At 43.6% G+C, this 24,433-nt stretch overlaps 3 protein-coding genes across 3 annotated transcripts in view; all 3 read right to left on the minus strand.

Moving 5' to 3' along the window:
- The window catches only part of LOC119724542, a 41,932-nt gene extending 31,785 nt beyond the window's left edge, over positions 1-10,147 (minus strand). Inside the window, exons 1-3 of the mRNA XM_038195642.1 lie at positions 9,908-10,147; positions 7,733-7,910; positions 7,480-7,607 (exon numbers count right to left, since the gene is read on the minus strand). Of these exons, the coding sequence (XP_038051570.1) occupies positions 7,480-7,607; positions 7,733-7,910; positions 9,908-9,998 (397 nt within the window). The 5' untranslated portion in view covers positions 9,999-10,147. The remainder of the gene's footprint in view (positions 1-7,479; positions 7,608-7,732; positions 7,911-9,907) is intronic.
- On the minus strand, positions 4,274-5,649 carry LOC119724544. Its single transcript, XM_038195643.1, has one exon. The coding sequence runs from the start codon at positions 5,452-5,454 to the stop codon at positions 4,294-4,296; it is 1,161 nt and encodes a 386-aa protein (XP_038051571.1). The 5' UTR covers positions 5,455-5,649; the 3' UTR covers positions 4,274-4,293.
- A 3,938-nt stretch (positions 10,148-14,085) lies between the features above and the next one.
- LOC119725119 lies at positions 14,086-16,528 on the minus strand. Its single transcript, XM_038196480.1, has 4 exons — positions 16,523-16,528; positions 15,595-15,706; positions 14,684-15,180; positions 14,086-14,577 (listed from the first exon to the last, which is right to left on the minus strand). The coding sequence occupies exons 1-4, from the start codon at positions 16,526-16,528 to the stop codon at positions 14,086-14,088; spliced, it is 1,107 nt and encodes a 368-aa protein (XP_038052408.1).
- Positions 16,529-24,433: the final 7,905 nt, after the last annotated feature.

Raw genomic sequence — 24,433 nt, forward strand, 5'->3', positions numbered from 1 at the left:
CACTATGGGCATAATTCATTAACTATTCACTGCCAGTCTCCAAACCTGCGAGGCGGACGGATGCTTCTCTTTGGTCGTCGGCTGGTCCTCACCTCCAATACACTGTCAGAACTAGCGGAGCTATCAGTGGACACTTCAGACTCATCAGCTGTACTGCTACCATAGGATGACTCTGGTTCTTCATCCTGCAACTGATGTGGGGGTGGGGGTAGATGGAGATGCGGAGAATAATCTTCATCCTGGAACTGTGGAGGGCGTTGAAGTAGATAAACCTGAGGTCCGTCCACATCTTTGGACTGCGGAAGGGGTGGAAGTAGACCCTCATCTGTTTCATCCTCTACCTCGAAAGGACAAATGGCCAGTAGGTTTCGATGTAGATTTCTCGTCTTCGTAGATCCACGTTGCTGAATGGTATATACTGGCAAGTCTCCCAGTTGCCTAAGGACGATGTAAGGTATTTCCTCCCATTTGTCTCTCAGCTTACCTCTGCCTCTTGGTGTTTTGTTGGCGACAAGGACTCGATCTCCTGGCTGAAGTTCTCTCTCGGTTCCACGAATCTTTTTGTCATAGTTCAACTTTTGCTTGTGCTGTGCCTTCGTGGTTGCGAGCTTCACCTTTTCGCTGACATTCCGGAGGTGTTTCTGCATCTGCTGGACGTACAGGGACTGGGGACGGCTCTCCTCTGACTCTGGCTCCCCTGGAGTTACAAGGTCCACGGGTAGCCTAGGTTCCCTCAAGAACATCAGATAGAATGGACTATAGCCTGTTGTCTCATGTCTCATACTATTGTAGGCATAAGTCATCGACTGCAAGTGCATCGCCCAGTTAGGCTTCTGGTCAGGTTCAAGGGTTCCCATCATAGACAATAGCGTCCGGTTGAAACGTTCCCTCATCCCGTTGCCTTGGGGGTGGTAGGGAGACGTTTTACTTTTCACAGTACCGAGGAGATTACACAGCTCCTTCACTATAGCTGATTCGAAACATCTCCCCTGATCAGAGTGAATACGTTCAGGGATGCCGTAGTTCTTGATATACTTCTCCCATAAGACTCGTGCCACTGTATTTGCAGTCTCATCTCTCGTCGCGTACGCCTGTGCATACCGGGTGTAGTGGTCTGTCACTACCAGGATGTGTTCGAAACCACCTTTCGACCTCTCCAGTGACAAGAAGTCTATACAGACCAACTCTAATGGTCGGGTTGTCTGGATGCTCTGAAGGGGTGCTTGTCACCGAGTGTCCGGTAGTTTCCTTAGGGCACATCGCTTGCACTTCCCGACATATGCCTTCGTTTCAGAATATAAGCCGGGCCAGAAGTAACGGTCTCGTACTAGCTGGACTGTCTTCTCGAATCCAAGATGTCCCATCTTGTCATGGAGATGTTTCAGGACCTGGGGTCGCAGTGACTTCGAGGGGATGGGCAGATAGTTGTCTCTATCCTCTGTGATATGGACGTAGAACAGTGCACCGTCTTTCACGTGAAGGTTATCCCATGACCTCAACAATCTGCGGACTGCAGGAGCTTCAGCCTTCATCTGCCTCTTACTTGGCCTAGACTTTCGTGTCAACTTAAGAGTTGTCACACGACTGATGTCCAAGTCCTGCTGTGTCATTGCTACACCTGGTATCTGTTCAAGTACAGTTCCCACTGTTGCATGCTCACTGGCCTCAGGCCCTTCAGACACGTCACATGACCCAGAGGAAGCGCATTCTTCAGAGTACGTACGCTCCGCCATTGAAGTGCTCGGGTCTCCTTCCTGAGGAACCATCTGCTGAGCTGCTATTGGATGTTGAGTAGTCTCCTTGTCTACCTCATCAACTGCATTCAGGATCTGTTGTACATCATTCCTGGGGATTCTGGACAATGCATCGGCATTTGCATTCAGTTTGCCTGGTCTATACACAATGCTGAGGTTGTACTGGGCGAGGTCACTAATCCAGCGATGACTATGGGCATCTAACTTGGCCTTCTTCAACACATACGTGAGCGGATTGTTGTCCGTCATAGCAGTCACCTCGTTACCATACAGATAGTCCTTGAACTTATCTGTCACCGCCCAGTGAAGTGCCTTGAACTCCATCTTGTGTGCTGGATATTTCCTTTCGGCGGCGGACAGAGAGCGGCTAGCATATGCAAGCACTCGCTCCTTGCCTTCTTGTGTCTGCGTCAGAACTGCTCCTAGACCGTCTCTGGAGGCATCAGTCTGCACTGTAAATGGGAGGCTGTAATCAGCGTACGCCAAGATGGGTGCAGAGATCAGCTTAGACATCAGTGTGGTGAAGGCCTCTTGACACTCAGTGGTCCAGACAAAAGTTGGCTCCTTGCCACCTCGTTTTCCCCAGTTAAGGCGAAGAGAAGAGCTGCTATATTGGCATAGTGTTGGATGAACTTCCGATAATAGCCAGTCATCCCCAAGAAGCTCCTCACACCTCTCCTACACGTGGGTACAGGCCAACTCTTCATGATGGAGACCTTTTCAGGATCCGTGGCAATCCCCTTGGCAGACACTATATGGCCTAAGTATCGAACCTCGGTCCTGAACAGTTGGCACTTAGAGGGTTTCAACTTTAGTCCATGTTCTCTCAGCCGAGCAAAGACCTTGCCTAGACGTTCCATGTGTTCCTCTATGGTGCTGCTGAAAACCACTATATCATCAAGGTATATGAGGAGACTCTCGAAAGTCATGTCACCAAATACAGTGGACATTAACCTTTGGAACGTAGCTGGAGCATTAACAAGGCCAAAGGGCATGCGGGTATACTCATACAACCCCATGGGAGACGTGAACGCTGTCTTCTGCTGGTCCTTTGGTGCCATTTTCACCTGGTGGTAGCCGGACGTGAGGTCTAGGCATGAAAAGTACCTTGCCTTCCCAAGGGCATCAAGGGCCTCGTCAATCCTTGGGAGTGGGAATGCATCCCTGGTGGTTCTGGAATTCAGCTTCCGATAATCGATACACAGGCGAATCGTTCCATCCTTCTTCTCTACCACAACTATGGGGGACGCAAAAGGGCTCTGGCTATGTCGAACTATTCCCGCCTCCTTAAGCTCTTCGATGTGGCTTCTTACCGCTTGGTACTGGGCTGGGGGAATTCTCCGGTAGGGGAGCCTGAATGGAGTTGGGTCACTCAGTGGTATTTCATGTTCCACTGTGGTAGGCGAACCCACATCTAAGTGCCCCTTGGAGAACACATCTGCATTCTGAGATAGAAGCATGTCGACAGCCTTCTTCTGAGATGGGGTCAAGTCAGCACCCTGCAGATCAACCTCTGGCACTGGACTGGTGTCGACAGCAACTTGTTCCATGATGACTGTCTCTTTCTCATTTTGCACTGCCGCTGGACTGACCAACTTGAAGCAGGAGAGGGTCGCTACCTTTGAGTTTCTCCGGAGAGTCATCCGGTGATCAGACAAATTGCAGAGTTGGACTGACACCCTGGAGCCCTGCACCTGAACCAATGTGCGGCCTACTGCCAGCTCCTTAGTGAGGCTGTTGTCTAACATGGCAGTGATACTTCTTTTGCGCACAGACTTTGGTAGCCATGCCTGAACAGCAACTTTCTCTCCAGGTGACAAGTCCAGCGCATGTCTGCCTGCATATCTACAAATGCCAATGTCTCCATTCTCCTTAGCAAGGTCTGCCCCATCTTCATTGACAACCTGGAAAGCCTGGAACCACTTTGGGGACAACCGTTGTGTTTTCTCCATGAACTTCGACCCATGAGAGCCCTTCATCCTGTCCCGACTGGCACGTATGACATTGGTGCCAATGAGTACAGGGGTGTCAAGGCGGAACGAAGTTGCCGGAACAACAAAGGCCGGAACCCCTCGGATATGTTGACCCATAACATGTACATCGACCGTTATGACTCCTAGGTGTTGGACAACTTGTCCTCCGGCTCCTAAAATGGACACGTCGGAGGTACGGAGTGGTTGGAGTCTGAGCTCAGGATATCTCTGGATGAATTCATTGGTCACCGTGGTTACTTGCGAACCTGTATCTATTAATGCGAAACAATGAATTCCAGAGAACCCAATCTCTGTTCTGTTGACAGGCCCAGCTTCTGGTATCTCAGCTGTCCTCTCCACACCACTCGTTCGGTCCTCTTTCACATGGCTATTGATGGATGTATATGTATTAGTGTTAAGTGGGCTCTTCCCTGTTAAACCCGCCGACTGCCCTACATCCGCAGGTTTTGTCCGTTTAACATAGGCTGAGTGGTGGGGGCCTGCTGCTGCTGTGGTTGCTCACTGTGGTTGAGCTGGGGGCAATTTCTTGCTAGATGTCGGCGATCTCAACAGTTGAAACATCCAGTATATGGGGGTTTGCCCGATTGGGGCTGACGGGTGGGCTGATGTTGGAAAACAGCACCCTCTAGTCGTGCAAGGCGTTGACCATGTTGGCGTTGCTCCTGGAGAACTCTGTCCAAGGCCTCCATTTGACCACGATGCATCCCCTTCATCTCCTCCAGTTGTTGCGTCATGAGTTGCTGGATTATTGGAGTGTTGGGGTCGTTTGGCTCGAGTGGGACCGGGACGACCTCCTTCACGGGTTGGGCTGGCCCCTTTACGTCTTTACCCTGGGCCTTAACTTGGGGCAGGCTTTGAGCCACCTCGCTCATTGAGAAGGACGTCTGCTGTCGTCTGAGGTCTGCTGCCTGCCTCTCCTCTTCATCAATAATGTGAAGTTCCCGGCGCACGTCCCGGAAGGCCATAAACCTCGGTTGCATCGGCGCCAATCTCTGCTTGTAGTGTAGGTTCTTCAAACCCACCATGAACTGGGTTGCCAACATCTTGTCTCGGCTCTCTTCCTCGGACTTCTGTCCCCGGCGCCGCCTCGTCTCTTCAACCTCCCTCAAGGTCGATTCCAATCCAATGGCGAACTCCATTGGGGTTTCGTTTCCCCGCTGCACCCTGGCGTAAACTTTGGCCACGGGAGACAGGGCACTTTTGTCTTCCCCGTATTCTTCCAGCAGCTCGACGAAGGCTTTCTCCGCGTCTAGACCCTCTGGTGTCCTACTCTCAAGGTTCAGCAGCACATCTCTCGCTTTTCCTCCTGTGTGTCTGACAGCCTCATGAAACTGGAGGATCCCTGGGGCTGTTCCCTTGCATCCAAGGAGGAACCGCATATCCCGGATCCAGTCCTCCAGTCGGGGGCCGTGTCGCTCCTTCCCGCTAAATGTTGGCACGCTCTTGACCTGATGCGTGGTCAACATCCTTGGAGCTCCCTGTCCTCTCTGCTCTGCCGCGGTGTGGAGTGGATCTAGACCAGCAAGACGTAGAGGGGACACTCCTTCTGATGGAGGAACCAAATGTGGGTACTGACGGTGTGCTCCTTCCATGTTCGGTGATTGACCAAGCCCAGGAGTAACTGCGTATGTTGTCTGGGGCGTCAGTTGCGGAGGGGTATCCGATATCAGGTGAGCTGTTCGGTGCTGGTTCGGCGTCTGCGTCATTGCAATCAATATACTCCCAACTCTCGACACTGTATTGGTTTTCCCTAACTATGACCTGTCTCTATGTCCTACCTTAACAATTCCTGGCTAAGTTATATAAAAAAACAGTGCACTAGTACCCGGATTCTCCACCTAAAAGAAAAAAATGTAACCCAGAAAAATGGAACAAAGGAATTGGACCTAGGATCTCTAGAAAATCGCCAGGAAAATTAAGTTGGCAAAGAGACAGAGATTCAAGAGCTATCACTGGAACGCATTTATTTCTCCTGAACGACAATTAAAAAAAAAAAACTAAACCAAAAATAAAATTATGAGACTCGAAGAACAACCGATTTTGTACCTGACACTTGACCAACCTTGATTTTCTTCTAACCAAACAAATGTAAATGACCTTTGACTTTCCCTAAAGATAAAAAACTTGCTATGAACTAAAAAACTCAGTATAATGATCACAACTGAAACTACATAAATGAAGCAAAAATAGACTAAACAAATCTAAAATGACACGAACCAATAGACAAAAAAACAACTCAATCACTTCAAGCCATAAACCAACCAAAAACCATAAACCAGATAAAAAATAAAGAAACCAACAACTAAAACCTAGAACGAAGATTTAAAATTAAAACCAACAATAAAGACCTAAGATTTAAAACCAACTAAAATTAAAACCAATACAGCATCAAAAGAAGGTCATCAATCGAAAACAACAGCTTAAACAACCTGTAGAAATAATAAAAAAAAAAAACGCAAAGTAAGTATAGAACTAAATGAGTACATTATAAATCCTAATAATAACTAGGCCAACCTAAAACAGGTGCTCTATTCTGGCAATACCACACACTCATCCTTATCAATGCGATTAAGAACTTCTGGCCACTGCATAAACAATCAACAGTGCTGAGTTGCCACAAGCATAGTTATGTGTGCTCCAGGTAACAACACTAACTTTCTTGTGCATACTAATGAGTCTTGCCTTGTCCATGTGCTTATCTCCAAGGTCATCTACTAGGCTCTGTGGCCAAATCCAGCCACCCAGGCTGTCAGCTAGAGAGTTTACAAGTCACTTAGCACTTCTTGCATACGTACACTGGGGAACCACTATGCCTTAATTATTACCACAAAACATACAAAGCATTTCATCAACCAACTGCTCAGTGGACTAGGCAAAGTCTAAAGCCCTATTATCTTAACTGGTGGTCAACCTGATAAAAATAAGACACTGTGGCTGGGCAATGTCCCTTCAGAAAAGTAAAGAAATGCATCATACATGTGCACAAGTAGGGACTCATTATACAGAATAAATGACAAGTGAAGGATTTACTTCCAACTATCTAAAAGATGAAATACACCTGTGCAAAACTTAAAAGATCACTTGTTTTTCTTCTCAAGTTCTCATACAACGAAAAAGTAAAGTTGTAAACCATGGGACTAACCATCGAATACGACATACATGTAGTATAATGCACAAAAATACATCACGCAAAAGTAACTCTCTTGTGAATCAATCTTAAACTCCAAGTGTACTTGAACTTCACACTCCGTATAACAAGAAAATTTCAATCTCAGGCCACAAGAACAAAAGTACCAATCGGATCACTAAATATTTATCTATTAAATGTACTTTCACTTCTTAGTTAACAAAACAACACAAACTTGAGCTTACCGAATCCAGCAGCAGACCAAACTTTCAGGGTAGAAAAGCCATAGATTTTCAAGGGAATCTGCAGAGCAAAAATTAAATGATGCTGCCCTGCCTTCTACCAGTCTGCAAAATCAGGCATGGACCACATGGTCTCACAGATAAGGGGGTCTCTGTTCTGGACAGGATGTTTACTCTATCCAGGGGGCGTACACTACTATCCTCCTACAGCACTGCTATTATTTTACTGTGTCATAAACTTCTACTTAATTAACTTAAGAGGGCTACAACACAAACTAAGCGTATGCAAGTCAGGGGGAGGGACTCCTATGTTGAAAACCAAAAGCTAATGCAAGTTAACTATGTGGCCCTGCCACAATTACCTTCCAGATCAAGGGCTATACCATACGGATGACGTAGCGAAGTATCGATGAGTACGCGACGACCTGAACCATCGGTGCCAGATCGTTCAATCATCGGTACAGTACCCCTGTCAGTCCAGTACAAATGACTGCAAAACAAACAAAATATGAAGCAGGAGTCATTGAAAGTCGCCTCCCACCTACAACTGTTGGCAGCAATAGCAAAAGCTGAAATGGCCCAATGGTATTTTGAACCTCATGTACATGTATGTACCTGTTAGCAGGGTCGACTACAATACCACTTGGTTGTACAGCTCCAAGTGAAGCGTTTCTCAAGTTGAGAACCACTGATCGTTCCCGACCATCCAAAGTAGCTCTCTCGATTAGATCACTGCCACTATCCGTCCAATACATCACACGATTCTCAATGTCAAGTGTCAAACCCTCTGGATCTAAAAAGAAAGGGCAAGAAAACTCTCAATTTGATAGGAAACAAGACTAGGCGAGTACACAAAATTCGATTTGATTGATCTACACACTGGGCAGGACAGGGTTACTCCTATACGATAGCACTACCCAGGTCACAAGTTATAGTCAGTCAGCCAGCCAGCCAGCTATGAACATCTTCATATCCCTTAAAAATTTGTTAAAGAGTCATTTTCCCTTGAAACTACAGTTAACAAAATTTTCACAGATTTTTCTACATATTAAGCCAGATAAGGAGTCCGTGAAAACACCCTTAAGAAAGTCCTTTGTTTACCCACGGAGATAGACCCAGTGTACTAGCAATGACAATCCTCAGTGGCCTGGGCAGGGTCATTAAAAAAACGTGAAAACACCCTTACGGGATTAGTCCTATAAGCCCCATGTAAATGTCCGTGAAACAGTCTCTTAAAGATTCTTTTCACGGAGAAGTGGACTTTTAATGAAAATTTAAGGGATCATGATGTTCATTATAGGCACAATGAGGGCAATACGCTGTCCTCTGGGACCATCACAAACACACAAAATGCCATGGTGGCTTACTCCAGTGTTGTAACCAAGTCATTTTTTCCCAAGTCAAGTCAAGTCACAAGTCAATTTTTCCCAAGTCATCAAGTCAAGTCACAAGTCAAATTTTTACAAGTTTCAAGTCAATTTTTTTTTTCAATTATTAACTTGCCAAATTTTCATGTCAGAACTCAAGTCCCGAGTCAATTTTAAACGTATTACACAGTTATGTATATCAGACATGTTAACGCACGAAGCCTAGCCACGCGGTAACGTACGTACATGACGTACGTACATGTACATGTACATGTGTGTTCGAGGCATTAGTTTTCTCTAACGGTAGCATGGTTCCCGTCTGAATAGTCGCTAACATGCGGTGTAGGGCGGGAAGATGTAAGGGAACCAGTTTACATGTGCAAGTGTCGAAGTGTTCATCATGTTAGGAGAATTTAGGTACAGTTTTCATACTTATAAAACATTCTTTTTCCATACACATTTTTTGTTGAGCAAAATGTCTTTAGAGAATTCATTATCAGTTTTTAAATTCTTTTGAAAAACATAGTGATTTTTTGAAGGAGTTAAACAAACCATTTCCAAAGCGTTTTTTTGCTTTGTGATGTTAATTCTTGCCTCTCATAAACTATATCATAGTCAATAATGAAAGGTTGCGGAAACACCATGTGCGAATAATTTCTCAACTAAGAGAAAGGTTCTGAAAAGAACCAGAGGTATAAACTCGACGTTCCGGTCAGTATGCTCTGACCATGGAGGAAGGAACACAATGTTCCTTCCTCCATGCTCTGACCGTCTTCAGTCTCTCCTGAAGACGGTCAGAGCATACTGACCGGAATGTTGAGTTTATACCTCTGGTTCTTTTCAGAACCTTTCTCTTAGTTGAGAAATTATTCGCACATGGTGTTTCCGCAAACCTTTCATTATTTAGTATCTCCACCATGCAAAGCCTCAAATCTTACTTAAATCATAGTCATTGTTCCAGTCATTAAAACCTTTTGCAACATGTTATAAGTACACAGCATTTAAACGATATGAAGCAATGTTGAAGATACATGTACATGTATGTTAACGGAGAGTGATCAGACTATGCACAAAACCACGCATGGCAAGCACAAAGCGCGCGCCAGGTTCCGCGTTGAGTAGTCCGTCCAAGCTCAGCTCGGTGCGCGGTGGGATTTACGGACTTCTCTCCAGTCAAGTTTCAATCAGTCATCACCCGATAATAAGGGTGCACCAAAAAAGTTTTTTGTAACTATGACAAAACTATTTTGTTAATGTCAATTTTGTCAAGTCAAGTCAAGTCATGAGTCTTTCTTTGTCAAGTCAAGTCAAGTCTCAAGTCATTTTTTTCCCAGTCAAGTCAATTAGTCTCAAGTCGGAAAAATAGCGACTCAAGTCCGACTCGAGTCCGAGTCAGCGACTCGAGTCAACAACACTGGCTTACTCTGTAGATCCCTAAAGAGAACTTCCACTCCACTCCCATCCAAAAAGGCACGATTTACAGTCGACAATTCCCAATCAGTCCAATACACCATGCGCTCTTCTGGGTCATAGTCAATGGCGGCGGGTTGACTTATGTTGTCATGACTACCGTCTAAACCCGGGATGAGGGTGAAGTTAAAGGTGTCCGTGGGTGCGACATAAATCCCTGGAGGAATCAGATCGGTCACAAAGACCAAGTCATGGGGGTCTAAAGGAAATCAAAGAAAACAAAGAACATATATATTATTATCCCAGCTGGTACAGCCAATAAAAATGATCCAAAGACCATCTAAGCTCAATGCTGCCATACACTGACTAAATCAAACACACAAGCTCTGCCCACAGATACCCCTTTCTTCCTGGACTGGAAGAAGCAATGAGTTATCGAGTGTCTTGCCCAAGTGCACTACTTCAGAACTTTTGTGTATACCTGTCATGCCAGTATATAAACGTACGCAATATTGGGAACACATAGTACGTATCATGAAGTGCATAACAGCGTCGTGCATGCTAATCATTGTGCACCGAAGGATCCGTGGTGTGCATACGATGTATTCAATTCAATTCAATTCAAGACATTTATTTCATACTCCTTTAGAGAAATACATCAATAAATAAAAGAAATCTGGTACATAGCAAGATAACAAATTCAATAAATAATATGTCAAACAAAAACAAAATAAAAGTAAAATATGCTTTAAAGTTTTAAAGTTAAACTTTAAAATAAGGAGTATGGGGCTGTTATTGTGTTAGAGTATAGGTCGAGGCTTAATTGTAAGAAACAGCCCTTTTAATAGAGACAACAATAACAACAGAAAAACAACATTATAACTGAAGTGAACTAGTAGTCAGGCAGCTTAGACCAACGAAAAAAAAGTGGTGCGGCGACACGCCTTTTTGTTTCACTTTTTTTTCTTCAATGTCGGCTTATGACTGCAAATGGTGCCAGACTAAATTTAGTGCAAAATATATGGGAGCCCAGAGAGGCCACATAAAGCTTATACTCGATCATTACCCCATCTATATAACGCATAAAATTTGTGCAGCAGCACAATTCCAGTCAAACCAGTGAGTTGGGCGGTTTTGAGACAAACGCGCGCGCATACCAGAAACTGGAGACTTTGGGGGGGGGGGGGGCCTTAGGCCAGCTTTTGGAATGGATGCGGACATTCCGGACAAAAGCGCCAAACTGTCCATACGTGCATGTACATGCTCTGTACATTACCTTATCTTTTAATTTTTGATAGGAACTAACTTATCCAATATGGCGGCCATCTTGGATTTTAAAAATGGCTACCATTGAAAACTTATTTTTACCCATATCTCATATAAGCCACTTAGGTTTAAAGTTTTGGTGTCTACATTTTCAGGGTCAAGGAATGCAACTGTACAATTTGGGATAGTGTCAAATGGTTTGTTTGTCCCGACTATATTGTTGCCATCTTATTTTTGAAGATGCATAGCCGATGGCATTGAAAACTACTTAACACTGAAATCTTAGCGTCTAACTTATAATTCCAGGGTCAAAAAATGCAACTGAACCATTTGGGTTAGTGCTAAATGGTTATTTATCCAGATACATTGTGCATGGTGGCCATCTTGGATTTTAAAGAAGGCCGCCATTGAAAACCTATATTTACCCAATAGGCTATCTGTTCTTCTAAGCCACTTAGGATTAAAGTTTTGGCGTCCAAACATACATTTTCATGGTCAAGGAATGCAACAATACCATTTATGACATGCAGTGTCAAATGGTCGGTTTGTACACTATTGTGGCAATCTTCGATTTTACCTAATAGACCGCTTGCAGACGCGTTCGATAATTGACGCGCTAAGGTGAGCGACGCCATGTTATGGGACAAAATGTGCGTGAATTGATATACGCCTGTCCCACAACATGGCGTCGCGCCTTCGCGCGTCGATTATCGAACGCGTCGATCTGTAGAAAAAAAATTGAAAATCTCTAACACAATACCGTTGATATATACTGCAGTCACCGAAAATACTGTATGAAGTATAAGTAAAACAACATTATGTGAAAAAAAATGTTCGATCACTCACAAAAATTTACAGTTTAAAATGCTCGGCCTAATTCTCACAGTTGCAACCGTAGAGTTTATTGCAATTAGCAAGGCGCTGCATGCATGTCTTGCACCGCATACACTTTGATTCTTGAAGCCTCATTAACTAGTTCGCTGCAGGCTTTGGAGGCCACAGGTAATGGTACTGACAGGAACCCATATACTGGTTTTGATCATGTTCGAGTGTCTGATCCTAAACAGGCTTGTCCTCGTTGCTGAAACTGTGATGTTTGGTACGGAATATGGACACAGATTTGAGAGTAACTGTTTTATTCAGGATCGCATGTGATACAGCTGCCTGGTCCAAGACATACAACAGAGGGCGCTGTTCAACTACACTACGTTCACCCTCTTTCTTTGGATATAAGTGGTTACAACACTTAAACTTGGAAAACTGTGCCAGTGAATGATTTAAATGAAAAGTTGCAAAATAGGGTTTCTGCTGGAGTAAACTGAGTCTGTTGAAACATTTAAGATCGTTTTTATATTGAGCACTAAAGGTCGAGTGAGATAAGTTTGGAAGAAATAAAATGAAATAAAATTTTCAAAATAAGAATAAGTTGTCTCCTTTAATTTGAGTGCTTGAAATTCTTTCTTTTCTCTTTATTTTTTTTTTAACAAACTTATAAAACTTGAGACTTTCTCTTCTTGTTCTTTTTGTTTTTACACGAACAAACTTATTTTTTGTAGTAAGTTCTTTTTTTGACTCTCTTTTTGTTCGTTTGAGTGGTTTTTTTTTAACACAACTCAACATTCCTTTTTATTTCTTGGAAACTTTCAACTTTAAAATTTTGAACTTTACAACTGTCAAACTTTGAAACCTTGAAACTTCAGAAGGTTTTGTCTAAACTTGACTGAGAGTGTGATTTGGACTATTATTGTGGTTGACTAGTTAGTATGGGTTTGATTCAAATGAGCAAATAAATTGTGATCTGCACAGAGTTCACTGAACATACATGTAGTCCTTGAATCGCACTGGAGGCTTGCGAACTCGTGTGGATTGACGAAGACTGGACTTCAGTTTAGAACTATCCTCAAGAACTGCTGGAGGTTTGATGAGAGATTGAGGATCTTGGGATGGCTGTGGATCAGTGACTAAGGATATGTCGTCTATGTGGTCATCACTGTGGTCATCTTCTGGGGTGTGGGGGTCAGGGGGTGGGGCTTGGATCTTTTTGAAGTGAGAGAGATTTCGTCTGGTTACTCTGTCTCCTCTTGTGGCTTCCACCATGTTTCCTCTTCTCATCGTGACTTGGAAGGGTTTGGAGTTGAATGGTGAGGTGTGTTTGGACTGTTTGGGTTGACGCACAAGGACTACGTCTCCTGTCTGGATGTTTGACGGTTTGGCAAAGAGGCAAGTGTCAGCAAGTGTTTTAATTTCCATTTCTGCTGGGCATCTCGTTCTCGCAAGGAGTCACCGTGACTGTATGGGCGCAAGGGAGACTGGATCTCTGGTAGCTCACATTTCAGCTTTCTAGAGTTGAGTGCTTCGCTGGGGGATAGGTTTGTTGAGGAATGAGGAGTAGCTCTGTACTGGCGAAGGAGTTTATGTAACTGTTGTTTCCAGCTTACACCTGCGATGCGTATGACTTTTCCTAGTGTTCTGTTTGTAGCTCTACTTCTCCGTTGGCTCTTGGCCATAGTGGGGTGACTCGTCGATGAGTAAATCAAGATATGATGTAAATTTTGCAAACTCATGTCCATGAAATGGGGGACCGTTGTCTGTCTTGACTATGTCAGGAATTCCTTGCCGAGCAAAGATTGCATCCAGCTTTGGAATGGTTGCTCTGGCTGAAGTAGAACTCACAATCTCGACTTCTGGGAATCTGCTTTACTCGTCAACGACAACAAGTAAGCATTCACTGGATGCGTATGGGCCAGTGAAATCTACAGCAACTTCTATCCATGGAGCGGAAGGTAACGGTGTCATCTTCAGTGGCTCAGGACGTTCTGCGCTGTTTGTCGTTGCTGCTTGGCATGGTAGGCATTGCTTCACTTTGTCTTCAACCATTCTGTCAATACCTGCAAACCAAACCTTCTCTCTGAAGAGGCCCTTAGTCTAATTGACAATTCCTTGGTGACTGGCATGTGCCAACTCGATGATGGTGGGCTGCAGGGATGCGGGAATCGTTAAGTGGTTTCCTCTCAGGATTGCACCATTGCAGATTGTAAGCTCGCTTCGAACTGGTTTGTATGGACGCATGTCTACATCATCCCAATCGTGTGACTTTCCAGATCGGATGGTTGTCATCAGTTTCTGCATGGTGCCATCTTTTGCTGTTTCAGCACGGACATCCTCTAGAGTTAGAGCTTTTGAGACTGCATTGTTACAAATGTAGTTTATGTAGTCTTCTGCTACTGACTTGTTAGGAGCTTGGGATCCGGGGTGTCTACCATGTCTACTGATGAAGTCAGCTGGGTTTTCGTCATCCTTTCCCGGCTTGTACACAATGTCACGTACAGTCGTATGACATTGTACGCAGTCGCCAGCAATCAATTCTGGCAGAAGTTGGCCTGCTGCTCTTGAAGATTCCAAGGAGAGGCTTGTGGTCTACGATTATGCGAAAATGGGCACCAAAGACGTATAGGTGAAAACGCTCGACGGCCCAGACCACTCCTAGCATCTCACGCTCTGTTTGTGAATATCTGGATTCTACATCTGACAGTGTACGACTGGCGTATGAGACGATCTTTCCATCTTGTGACAGCATTGCGCCTAGTCCAACTGGACTTGCATCCACGATGATGTCTGTCGGTTTGGGAGGGTCAAAGTACACCATGACATTCGTGTTTGTCAGGATACTTTTCAGTTCGTTGAATGCTGAGATTTCCTCCTGCTCCCACTTCCACTTGGAGTCTTGATGGGTAAGGGCGCGAAGGGGGTTAGTGACCGTTGCATAGTTGGGGATGAATCGTGAGACATATGATGCTAACCCGAGGAAAGACTTGACTTCTTTGGCATTCTTGGGGGGTGTTGCATTGATGAGGGCCTCAATTTTCTTTGGGTCTGGTGTGATGCCATCTCCGCTGAACGTGTGTCCGTAGAACTTAAGTTCTGGTTGTGCAAACTTGCATTTGCTCTTGTTCAGTCTGGCGTTGTGGCTCTGGAGTCTGTCAAGAACTGCTTTCAGGTTTCTATCGTGTTCTTGTTGATCTTTGCCGTAGACAAAAATGTCGTCTGATACATTCCTGCATCCACTCAGGCCAGTAAGAAGTTGTGCCACGGCTGACTGGAATTTTGTCTTGGTTTCCCGTCAGGGTCGATCTGAAGAGAGATCTTGACATCTTTGATTTTCGCGATGCCAGAAAACAAGTCGCCATACTGCTGCATTATCTGATCATGTGTCATGGCAGTGGCGGTTGGTGGTCGCTGTGGCTGATCTGGTTGGAGGTTGCAGGTTACATGGTCTGCATTGAGGGATATCAGCTCGAGTTGTTTCGCTGTTGCGAAAGATAGCAGGTTGCAACTGTGTGTGTTGACAATGTGGAACTCGGTAGAGCAAGAGTTGGGTACCGACTCTTACTTCGGCTTCGATAACACCTAGCACTGGTAGGGGTGTATTTGTACCATAGACAAATACTCTGGAAGTAGCTTTTCGTCTTTTGAGTGTCTGCCCACTACTTCGAAGGAGATCAAAGGATTTGGAGTCTAACACATTGACGGATGCATGCTCCTGAATCTATCAAAAATTTCTCAAAAAATTGGATATTATTACACCTAAGGCCAAAAAAAAGAATAGTTCTGCTTCCGATTACATGCCTTTCAAAAATAGGTTCGGTCGGTCGGAAATTTTTTTTTGCCAATTTTTTTTATGCAGATTGAATGGGGTATTCAATTATATGCGAAGTTTTAGCCTGAACTATTTCCATTGCACTACAAAAGCTATACACAAAATGGCCACAAAAAGTGAATAAAACCTACCTTAATTATTGTCAATATATTTACGTTCGATAATTCGTAAAAAAAATTGTGGGAAATTCAGGTCGTTCGCACCATGGAGGTAGGCACATAGGCACAACGCTAGTCAAGAAGGGGAGCTGGCCAAAACTCCGAAGTGTGTGATGCACCATGGAGAAATTTCTCCATGGATGCACTGTACATGTACATGTGTGGCCCGCGGCCAACGGGTCGAACATTTCAGGAAACACGCTGCATTGTATCACTCCAAATACGAGTAGTGCGATCTCAAAATGAACTCTTGAACACGGAAAATACATACACAGACAAGCTAGATCAAATCTGTGATTTAACTTGCAAAAATGTTCGTTCTCCATCGGTGTTTTCTTGGCATGTCATTCTCAGCATTTCGATATCGAGTCCGACCAGTTGACAGAGCACGTGCCTGCGCCTGCATAGCCATGCTATAGCGCTAACGATCGCATAGCCGTGCACAGACTAGTTACCGCATTTTCATAATTGGCCCCTGCGCGGCGCGGCGGGAACCAGTCGTCGCCGCATTATGCTTATTACGCACGTGATTCTACCTCACCATTACCTCCATTCCGACTCACGTGAGATTGTATTGTTTAGTAGCTAAAGGTATGCCACAATTGAAAGAAAAGAATGCAATTCCTGCCTGCGTGCCCCTATAAAAGGCCCAGCCACAGGCATGCTCTCCAGTGTATTTTTAGTGGCTATATCGCGTGTACATCGGTGCGTTTTCACGCAGCGCTCTAGCCAGTCACATTGAAAGTTGGACCACGAGCGTGGCCAGTAGTGTAGCAATGGCAGATGAAGCCATATTGCATATTAACCCCTCGGGGTGCATACCTGCAAATAAACTCCCATAGACACTAGTGCTAAATGCCCGTACTTCAAAATTCTTTTAAAAATACTCAAAACTCTCACAGGTATTCAAGCTGCACAGAAAAATGATGATCAATATGTGTCATCTTTCATTTTCTTTTCAATTTATGGTGGGTTGACCATTGACTTTTCGAGATATTTTCACGCAAAGAAGACGACACCTATTTTCCCCAAAGCGGAAAAGTAGCCATCTTGAAAAACGATCCCTCCACAACATGGCAAAATAGCGCCACTTTCGAGCCCAATAGCATCTAAAATGCTCAGAATTGGAAGCCCCAAGTCCGGGCTAGAGGTTCACTACCATATCTCTTCAATTCCCCAATTTTACGGCGCTCAGAACTCTCTAATATAGAATATTTTGAGGGTATAACTTTTATTCACGAGCTTGGCGGATCGATTTACAGGTGTGTACCCTATAATAGCAGGCAACTTTTAAATTTTAACACAAAATCACATTCAGGACAAGCAGAATATCTCCAAAGTCAATATTTTGAGAAAAAAAAATGAAAGAAAAATATTATCCGAGGTAGATATTAAGCCCGAAAATAGTGATTGTTTTGCCCCTGCTAAGCTGTAGAGCGCCCCCAGCGACAATAAATTGAGTTCCAGCTACTTTTAAGCTCAAAATGCCCCCCCCCCCCTTTTCAAGTATCAATTGTTGTAATCGGGTGATAGCCTACTGCTCCCTAATGATTTGGAAGCATCCGTTACGGCAAAAAACCCTTGTTGATACCTTTAAAACACTTTTTCCCCCTCCCCGTAGGTTCCGCCCACTGAAAAGACCACTGCCGCGGCACAGCGCATGCGCGAAACGGCCATCTTTGTGATTCTTTATAGGGTGCATACCTGCAAATAAACTCCCATAGACACTAGTGCTAAATGCCCGTACTTCAAAATTCTTTTAAAAATACTCAAAACTCTCACAGGTATTCAAGCTGCACAGAAAAATGATGATCAATGTGTCATCTTTCATTTTCTTTTCAATTTATGGTGGGTTGACCATTGACTTTTCGAGATATTTTCACGCAAAGAAGACGACACCTATTTTCCCCAAAGCGGAAAAGTAGCCATCTTGAAAAACGATCCCTCCACAACATGGCAAAATAGCGCCACTTTCGAGCCCAATAGCATCCAAAATGCTCAGAATTGGAAGCCCCAAGTCCGGGCTAGAGGTTCACTACCATATCTCTTCAATTCCCCAATTTTACGGCGCTCAGAACTCTCTAATATAGAATATTTTGAGGGTATAACTTTTATTCATGAGCTTGGCGGATCGATTTACAGGTGTGTACCCCTCGGAAGACGAGGGCCTAATGGGTCAACTGGATGACGAGTTGTCATTTCTCACGCAGCTACCAATAGCGGAGACTGCATGCTCATCTTTAAGCAAACCAACGCCACCGGCGCCAGCAGCTAAAGCCAAGAAGCGAACTGCTAAACGTAAGAATATAGATCAAGCAAATTCATGCACCCTGAACGAGCCGCCTAGTGCCGCGAAGAAAACTAGCAGCGACGATTCAGACTTGCACAAAGCAGTTTCTAGCTTGCAGCAAACAGTTGCTACTTTGACAAATGCGTTTTTGCACCGCAGCGATTCCGCCGGTTCTAGCCATTACGCAAACCGCTTTCCAACTGAGGAAATATTAAGCGAGGGTGAAATCCCTGATGATAATTTGGTGGCATTAAACCTTGCACCAGAAACGGGCAATGACAACGTAATTGCTGGCAATAGTTATGTACATGTACCTGAAAAGGGCATAGACACTTTCACTGAAGGTGATTTAGATAACCTGTTGTGCGATACTGGCAACCAGGATGACTTGCTGACCGAAATGGCGGCCTTAATTGAGGGTGACGAAAAAGAAAGTTCAGCCCTAAATGACCAATTGGCTAAAACAGTAAATGCACTTGCTCAAGGCAAGATAAAGCCAGAAAAACTAGAAGAAAAATTGGGCAAATACAACAAACCAAGCAACTGCGGTAATCTTTGCCTAACTAGAGTGAACCCTGAGATATGGTCAATCCTAAAACCCACAACACGTGCAAGGGATGTTAAATTCCAAAAGGTGCAAAGCTCTTTTGTACGGGCATCAATAGCCATCGCAATGGCCGCTGATCAAATGCTAAAAGCCAGAAATAACAATGAGACTATTGATACAGCTCAGCTGATTAGAATGCTGGTTGACGCAATTGCCATACTTGGCTCGGGCAACGCCCAACTCAACTTGCGCAGAAGAGACAGTATCCGACCTGATCTCAACCAAAAATATGCGGCCTTGTGCTCATCGCAAGTCCCGTGCACTAGTCTCCTTTTCGGGGATGACTTAGTTCAGTCATGCAAAACTATAGTGGAGACAAACAAAATAAGTTCACAGATGTTTGTAAATGACCCCAAACGTCGTAATACTAGACAGTTTTCAGGCCGTGGATCATCCCACCGTGCGGGGACTTTCGCTCACGGGGTTTCCCGAAACAGCATTACGGCAGCCACCAGAGGGCGCCTTATTACCCGAGAGGCCGAGGCTACTATCGTCGAGCTCAGAGTCAGGGCCAGGGTTATTACCGTTCCGGCGGCAGCAGCGGTCATGGCAGTGGCAATTACCACCAAACCCCAAGCCAATCCACCAGCACCGGGGCCTCGACAGCCAAGAAAACGGTGACCTAGCGGCACCATTACAGTTGGTAAGTAAGTATACATCACCTATTGCTGGAAGATTGCAACAGTTTATCCCTGCTTGGGAAAACATAACCTCTGATGAATGGGTGCTAGATACAGTTGCACATTGCCATATCGAATTTAATCGCACTCCGGTCCAGGCACATGAACCTAAGCTTATTCAATACTCTGACCCGGAGGCGCAACTGATTGACGAAGAAATTCAAAAATTACAAGAAAAAGGAGCGATTATCAGGGTCAACCCCTGTCACGGACAATTTTTGTCCAACATTTTTCTTCGACCAAAGAAAGACGGCTCAATGAGACCAATTATCAATCTAAAAGCTCTAAACAAATTTGTCAAATATCACCATTTTAAAATGGAGACCTTTGAATTTGCACTGACATTGATTCGGACAAACTGCTATTTAGCATCAATAGATTTGAAGGATGCATATTTTACGATACCCATGGCCCAGGAACATCAGAAGTTCTTACGGTTTCAATGGCGAGATAAACTGTGGCAATTTAAATGCTTATGCTTTGGGCTTGCTAGTGCACCTCGTATCTTTACAAAGGTCATGAAACCACTCACATCAACATTACGTAATGCTGGCCAAATTTCGGCAAATTATATTGATGATTCATTACTTATTGGTGACACATTACAGGAATGCACCAGTAACATTGCAGCTCGTTGTGCACTGACAAATGAACTTGGGTTTGTGATTAATCAATCAAAATCACACTTTACCCCAGTCCAAGAATTGGAGTTTTTGGGATTCACCATTAATTCAGTAGAAATGACAGTGCGTTTACCGACACGCAAATTATCAACCACGGTTGAGGCATGCCATGAACTCATAGGACAGTCAAACCCGACAATTCATCGGGTGTCACAGGTCATAGGAAAACTTGTGTCATGTTTTCCAGCGGTCCCACTTGGGCCTTTATATTACCGAAGTTTGGAAGTGAGCAAAAACATCGCTCTGAAAAAATGTCATGGAAATTACGGGGCCAAAATGCCTCTCACTGCAAGCAGTAAGTCCGATTTGCAATGGTGGATACAAAATTTACCATGTACTTTTCGACCAATATTACCCCGTGTAACAGACATCGAAGTGTTTACTGATGCTTCCCTCATGGGTTGGGGAGCCTCTTGTCCAAAGGCTAACATTCAAACTAATGGCCGTTGGAATTTGCATGAAGTAAGGTTTCATATTAACTATCTAGAACTCCTTGCGGTTTTTTATGCTCTAAAGTCATTTCAAACTGACATTCAGAACAGAACTGTGTCCATTGCAATGTACAATGTCACAGGAGTTTCATTTATAAACCACATGGGAGGTTGTCATTCAGCTGAACTGAATGACTTGGCCAGACAAATTTGGTTTTGGTGCATCCAACATGACATTTGGTTGATTGCACGCCACATACCTGGTGTACAAAACACTTGTGCAGACACCTTGTCACGATCCTTTAAGGATAATCTGGAATGGAAACTAGATGCCAATATTTTTAACAAAATCATATCAACATTGGGTGTCACACCAAGTATTGATTTATTTGCGTCCAAAGCCAATTATCAATTTAAGCCATTTGTGTCATGGCTGCCTGACCCAGAGGCAGTTGCATGTGATGCGTTTACAATGTCTTGGGCGAACGAAATATTTTACGCATTTCCTCCTTTTGCTGTCATTGACAGGGTATTGCAGAAAATCGAGGTAGACGGAGCCATGGGAATGCTTATATTCCCATTATGGCAAACCCAACATTGGTTTCCCAGAATGCTGCGCCTGTTGATAGCTACGCCAGTAACACTACTAAAGACATCCGGGTTGTTGAGACTACCACACGATCCACACAGTCGCCATCCACTAGAGGGCCGAATGACAATGTGTGCTTCACTCTTATCCAGCAGTCGCTCCGATCAAGAGGATTTTCGAAGGAAACTATTGACATTATCCTCCAATCATGGAGACCGAGTACCAAGAAGCAATATGCATCATCCATCGAAATATGGCTACGTTTCTGCACTAAACGGGCTGTCGATCCAGTTCATGCGACTGTAACCGTGGCAATGGAGTTTCTCACCAAGTTAGTGCACTCTGGGGCAAAATACAGCACTGTTAATACAGCACGGTGTGCATTGTCATCACTGCTTTGGTCAACGTCTGACAATAAAACAAAGTTTGGTAGCCATCCTTTGGTTATTCGTTTTATGCGAGGACTATTTAATTTAAAACCTCAGTACCCTCGTTATTCACATACTTGGGATGTTGGTATTTTACTTCGATATGTTAGTAAGATGGAACCATTACAGTCTATTGCATTGAAACAATTGACTTACAAACTGATTTGCTTATGTGCACTCACCACTGCACAGCGGGCTCAGACATTGAGCCTATTCGACATATCTAACATGAAGGTTAGAAACAAACAAGTTTGTATTAAAATAACTGATTTGATTAAAACATCTAAACCGGGCAAACCTCAACCACAAGTTATACAATTGTCAGCATACCCGCATGATAAAAGTGTATGTGTTAAGCGAACCCTCTTAGAGTATCTGAAAAGGACAAGAAGTTTTAGGGGCTCCAAGTCAAAATTATTTTTAAGTTATACAGTGCCGCATAAGGAGATAGGCACTGCCACCGTTTCCCGTTGGTAAAAACAGTCATTAACTGAGGCGGGCGTAGATGTGTCCAAGTTCAAAGCACATAGTTTTAGAACTGCCTCAACCTCGGCAGCCGCCAATAAAGGTGTACCAATTAACTTAATTTTGCAGACGGCAGGTTGGGCAAGCTCAACAACCTTCGCCAAGTTTTATAACAGAAGTGACAGTATTTTATGCTCAGAAGGAGCACAAAGTCAGTTTGCTCAGGCAATTTTAAGTCAAAAATGATTAGCCGAGCATATGTTGTGTAATAAAAATGAAATGGGTCAAGGAAAGTTTTATTCCATTAAATAGCACGGTAAAGTGCTGATTCGACTCATGAAACAAGTGCCAGTTTAAATATTGATTTATACTGAACATCGTCAAGAGACAAAGATAGTCTTGATTTGTTTATAATGAAGTGAATACTACTTTAGTCAAAAGACAAATTAGTCTTGATTTTGTTGAAAATGAGAATTATACTGTGTTCGGTTGTCAGAGGACAAACTAGAATTTAACTTTGTTTATTATACCGTGTATTGCCAAGAGACAATTTAGTCTTGGCGTAAAAGTGTGTATAATGAGATTTATACTGTATGCAAAGTCATGTACTTTTGTCAAGAGACAAATTGTTTCGAAGTTATTAATAATGATGAGCTAGAATAAGCTCTAGAAGTAGAATACAAAAATAAAATCTAATATATCCGATATGGAGTACTGCAAAATTTCTTTGTGCAGTTTCTTGTTTTAAGGGACTTGATTAACATTACACTGTCCCGCTTTAAAGTCTCACGTGAGTCGGAATGGAGGTAATGGTGAGGTAGAATCTCCCAATTAAACGAGTAAAGTGATGTTTAATTAGGATTCTACCGATACATTACCGTAATGAGGAGTCACGTGACTCCCACCCAATGTGCCCAAGCACAAGTTTTGACTCCGTCTCTTTGCTCAACCCGCCCTAGTATACGGGACCAGTGTAATTTGTTATAATTACTTTAAATCACTGGTGAGCATGCCTGTGGTTGGGCCTTTTATAGGGGCACGCAGGCAGGAATTGCATTCTTTTCTTTCAATTGTGGCATACCTTTAGCTACTAAACAATACAATCTCACGTGACTCCTCATTACGGTAATGTATCGGTAGAATCCTAATTAAACATCACTTTACTCGTTTAATTGGGAGATTATAGACATCGAATTGCGAAGTAGTTGAATCGCGCAGCGAATTTGTAAAAATAACGGAGGTTTCTTTTGAAAAAAATAGCGAATGTAGGTAAAAACACAATAAATACAAGCATTTTTTGATGCAAAAGGGTTGTTGAGAGGTATTTTGTGGAGACAGACAAGACATAAGATTTTTATTTTTATTTATTCAATCTTTTTTTTTTTTTTTGAATTGCCGATAAAATTTTTAGGGTCGCAGCCTAAAAATAGGGTCTGTCGGGTAACCGGAAGCAGAACTATTATTTTTTTTGGCCTAAGCATCCAAGAAGTGAAGAGCTGTGACATCAAAGAATACAACCATCAGTTAGAAAATTTGCGTAATTTTTTTGAGAACCTCCTCAGTAGTGTGCGATAACCTGGTGTGTGGCCAGAGGTTCAGCGCAGCATACCACAGCCACACAAGTGGGGCTAATCCATATATAGCTCCCACGTCAATTAAGGGAGGAACGAGTGTTCAAACAAAATATACATGATGATGATGACTATTTGATTTCCTGAACTACAATAAATGTATTCTTACATTTCAACACTTCAAGCATTCAAGCCCGTATGCACAATAGAATGTCAAAGTAAATACAATGTGAATGTCAAAGTTCAACACATGGCTGCATGGACATAGACACGTGAACGTGGCTTGTTAACTACGCCACGCACCATTTCAAACCAAGCGAAATCGTCCTTCCGTGACAAAAACTGAACATTACTTTAGCGTGTCTATGGTTGCAGCTAAAATAGACATCCTTTTAGACAAGTTTCCAATTCTTTCCTCTCTCATTGCACGTGGGCGACGTGAAAATAAGAGGAAATCTTATCTTTATTTTTTCTGAACAAATAACAAGGACCTACTTTATAAATAAAAGGAAATCCTAAGCAAAAACTGCAAAGCAAATTTACACCTTTTGTACATTTAGTTCTTGTGCTTAAATTTATTCAAAAACAAGTTAGGTGTGTTTACAAACACAAATGCCCCGGAACCGTAACTGTTCCCATGACATAACACCACTCTTTTAACATCAACTTACATGTACCTTGGTCACATGGAACGTTCATTGACAGCATTAGTGT

This window comes from Patiria miniata, unplaced genomic scaffold (assembly GCF_015706575.1).
Source record: "Patiria miniata isolate m_02_andy unplaced genomic scaffold, ASM1570657v1 HiC_scaffold_18, whole genome shotgun sequence".
Taxonomy (NCBI): Eukaryota; Metazoa; Echinodermata; class Asteroidea; order Valvatida; family Asterinidae; genus Patiria; species Patiria miniata.

Bases quoted from the DNA above. Each gene is read 5' to 3' on its own strand.
- LOC119725119 (XM_038196480.1), bottom strand. The intron at 15,181-15,594 runs GTACAAATACAC...TCTACGGCAAAG, and splicing joins TTCCAGAGTATTTGTCTATG to ATCAACAAGAACACGATAGA. The intron at 14,578-14,683 runs GTAGAATCCAGA...GCATAATCGTAG, and splicing joins CCAGTCGTACACTGTCAGAT to ACCACAAGCCTCTCCTTGGA.
- LOC119724544 (XM_038195643.1), bottom strand. From the start codon at position 5,454: ATGACGCAGACGCCGAACCAGCACCGAACAGCTCACCTGATATCGGAT.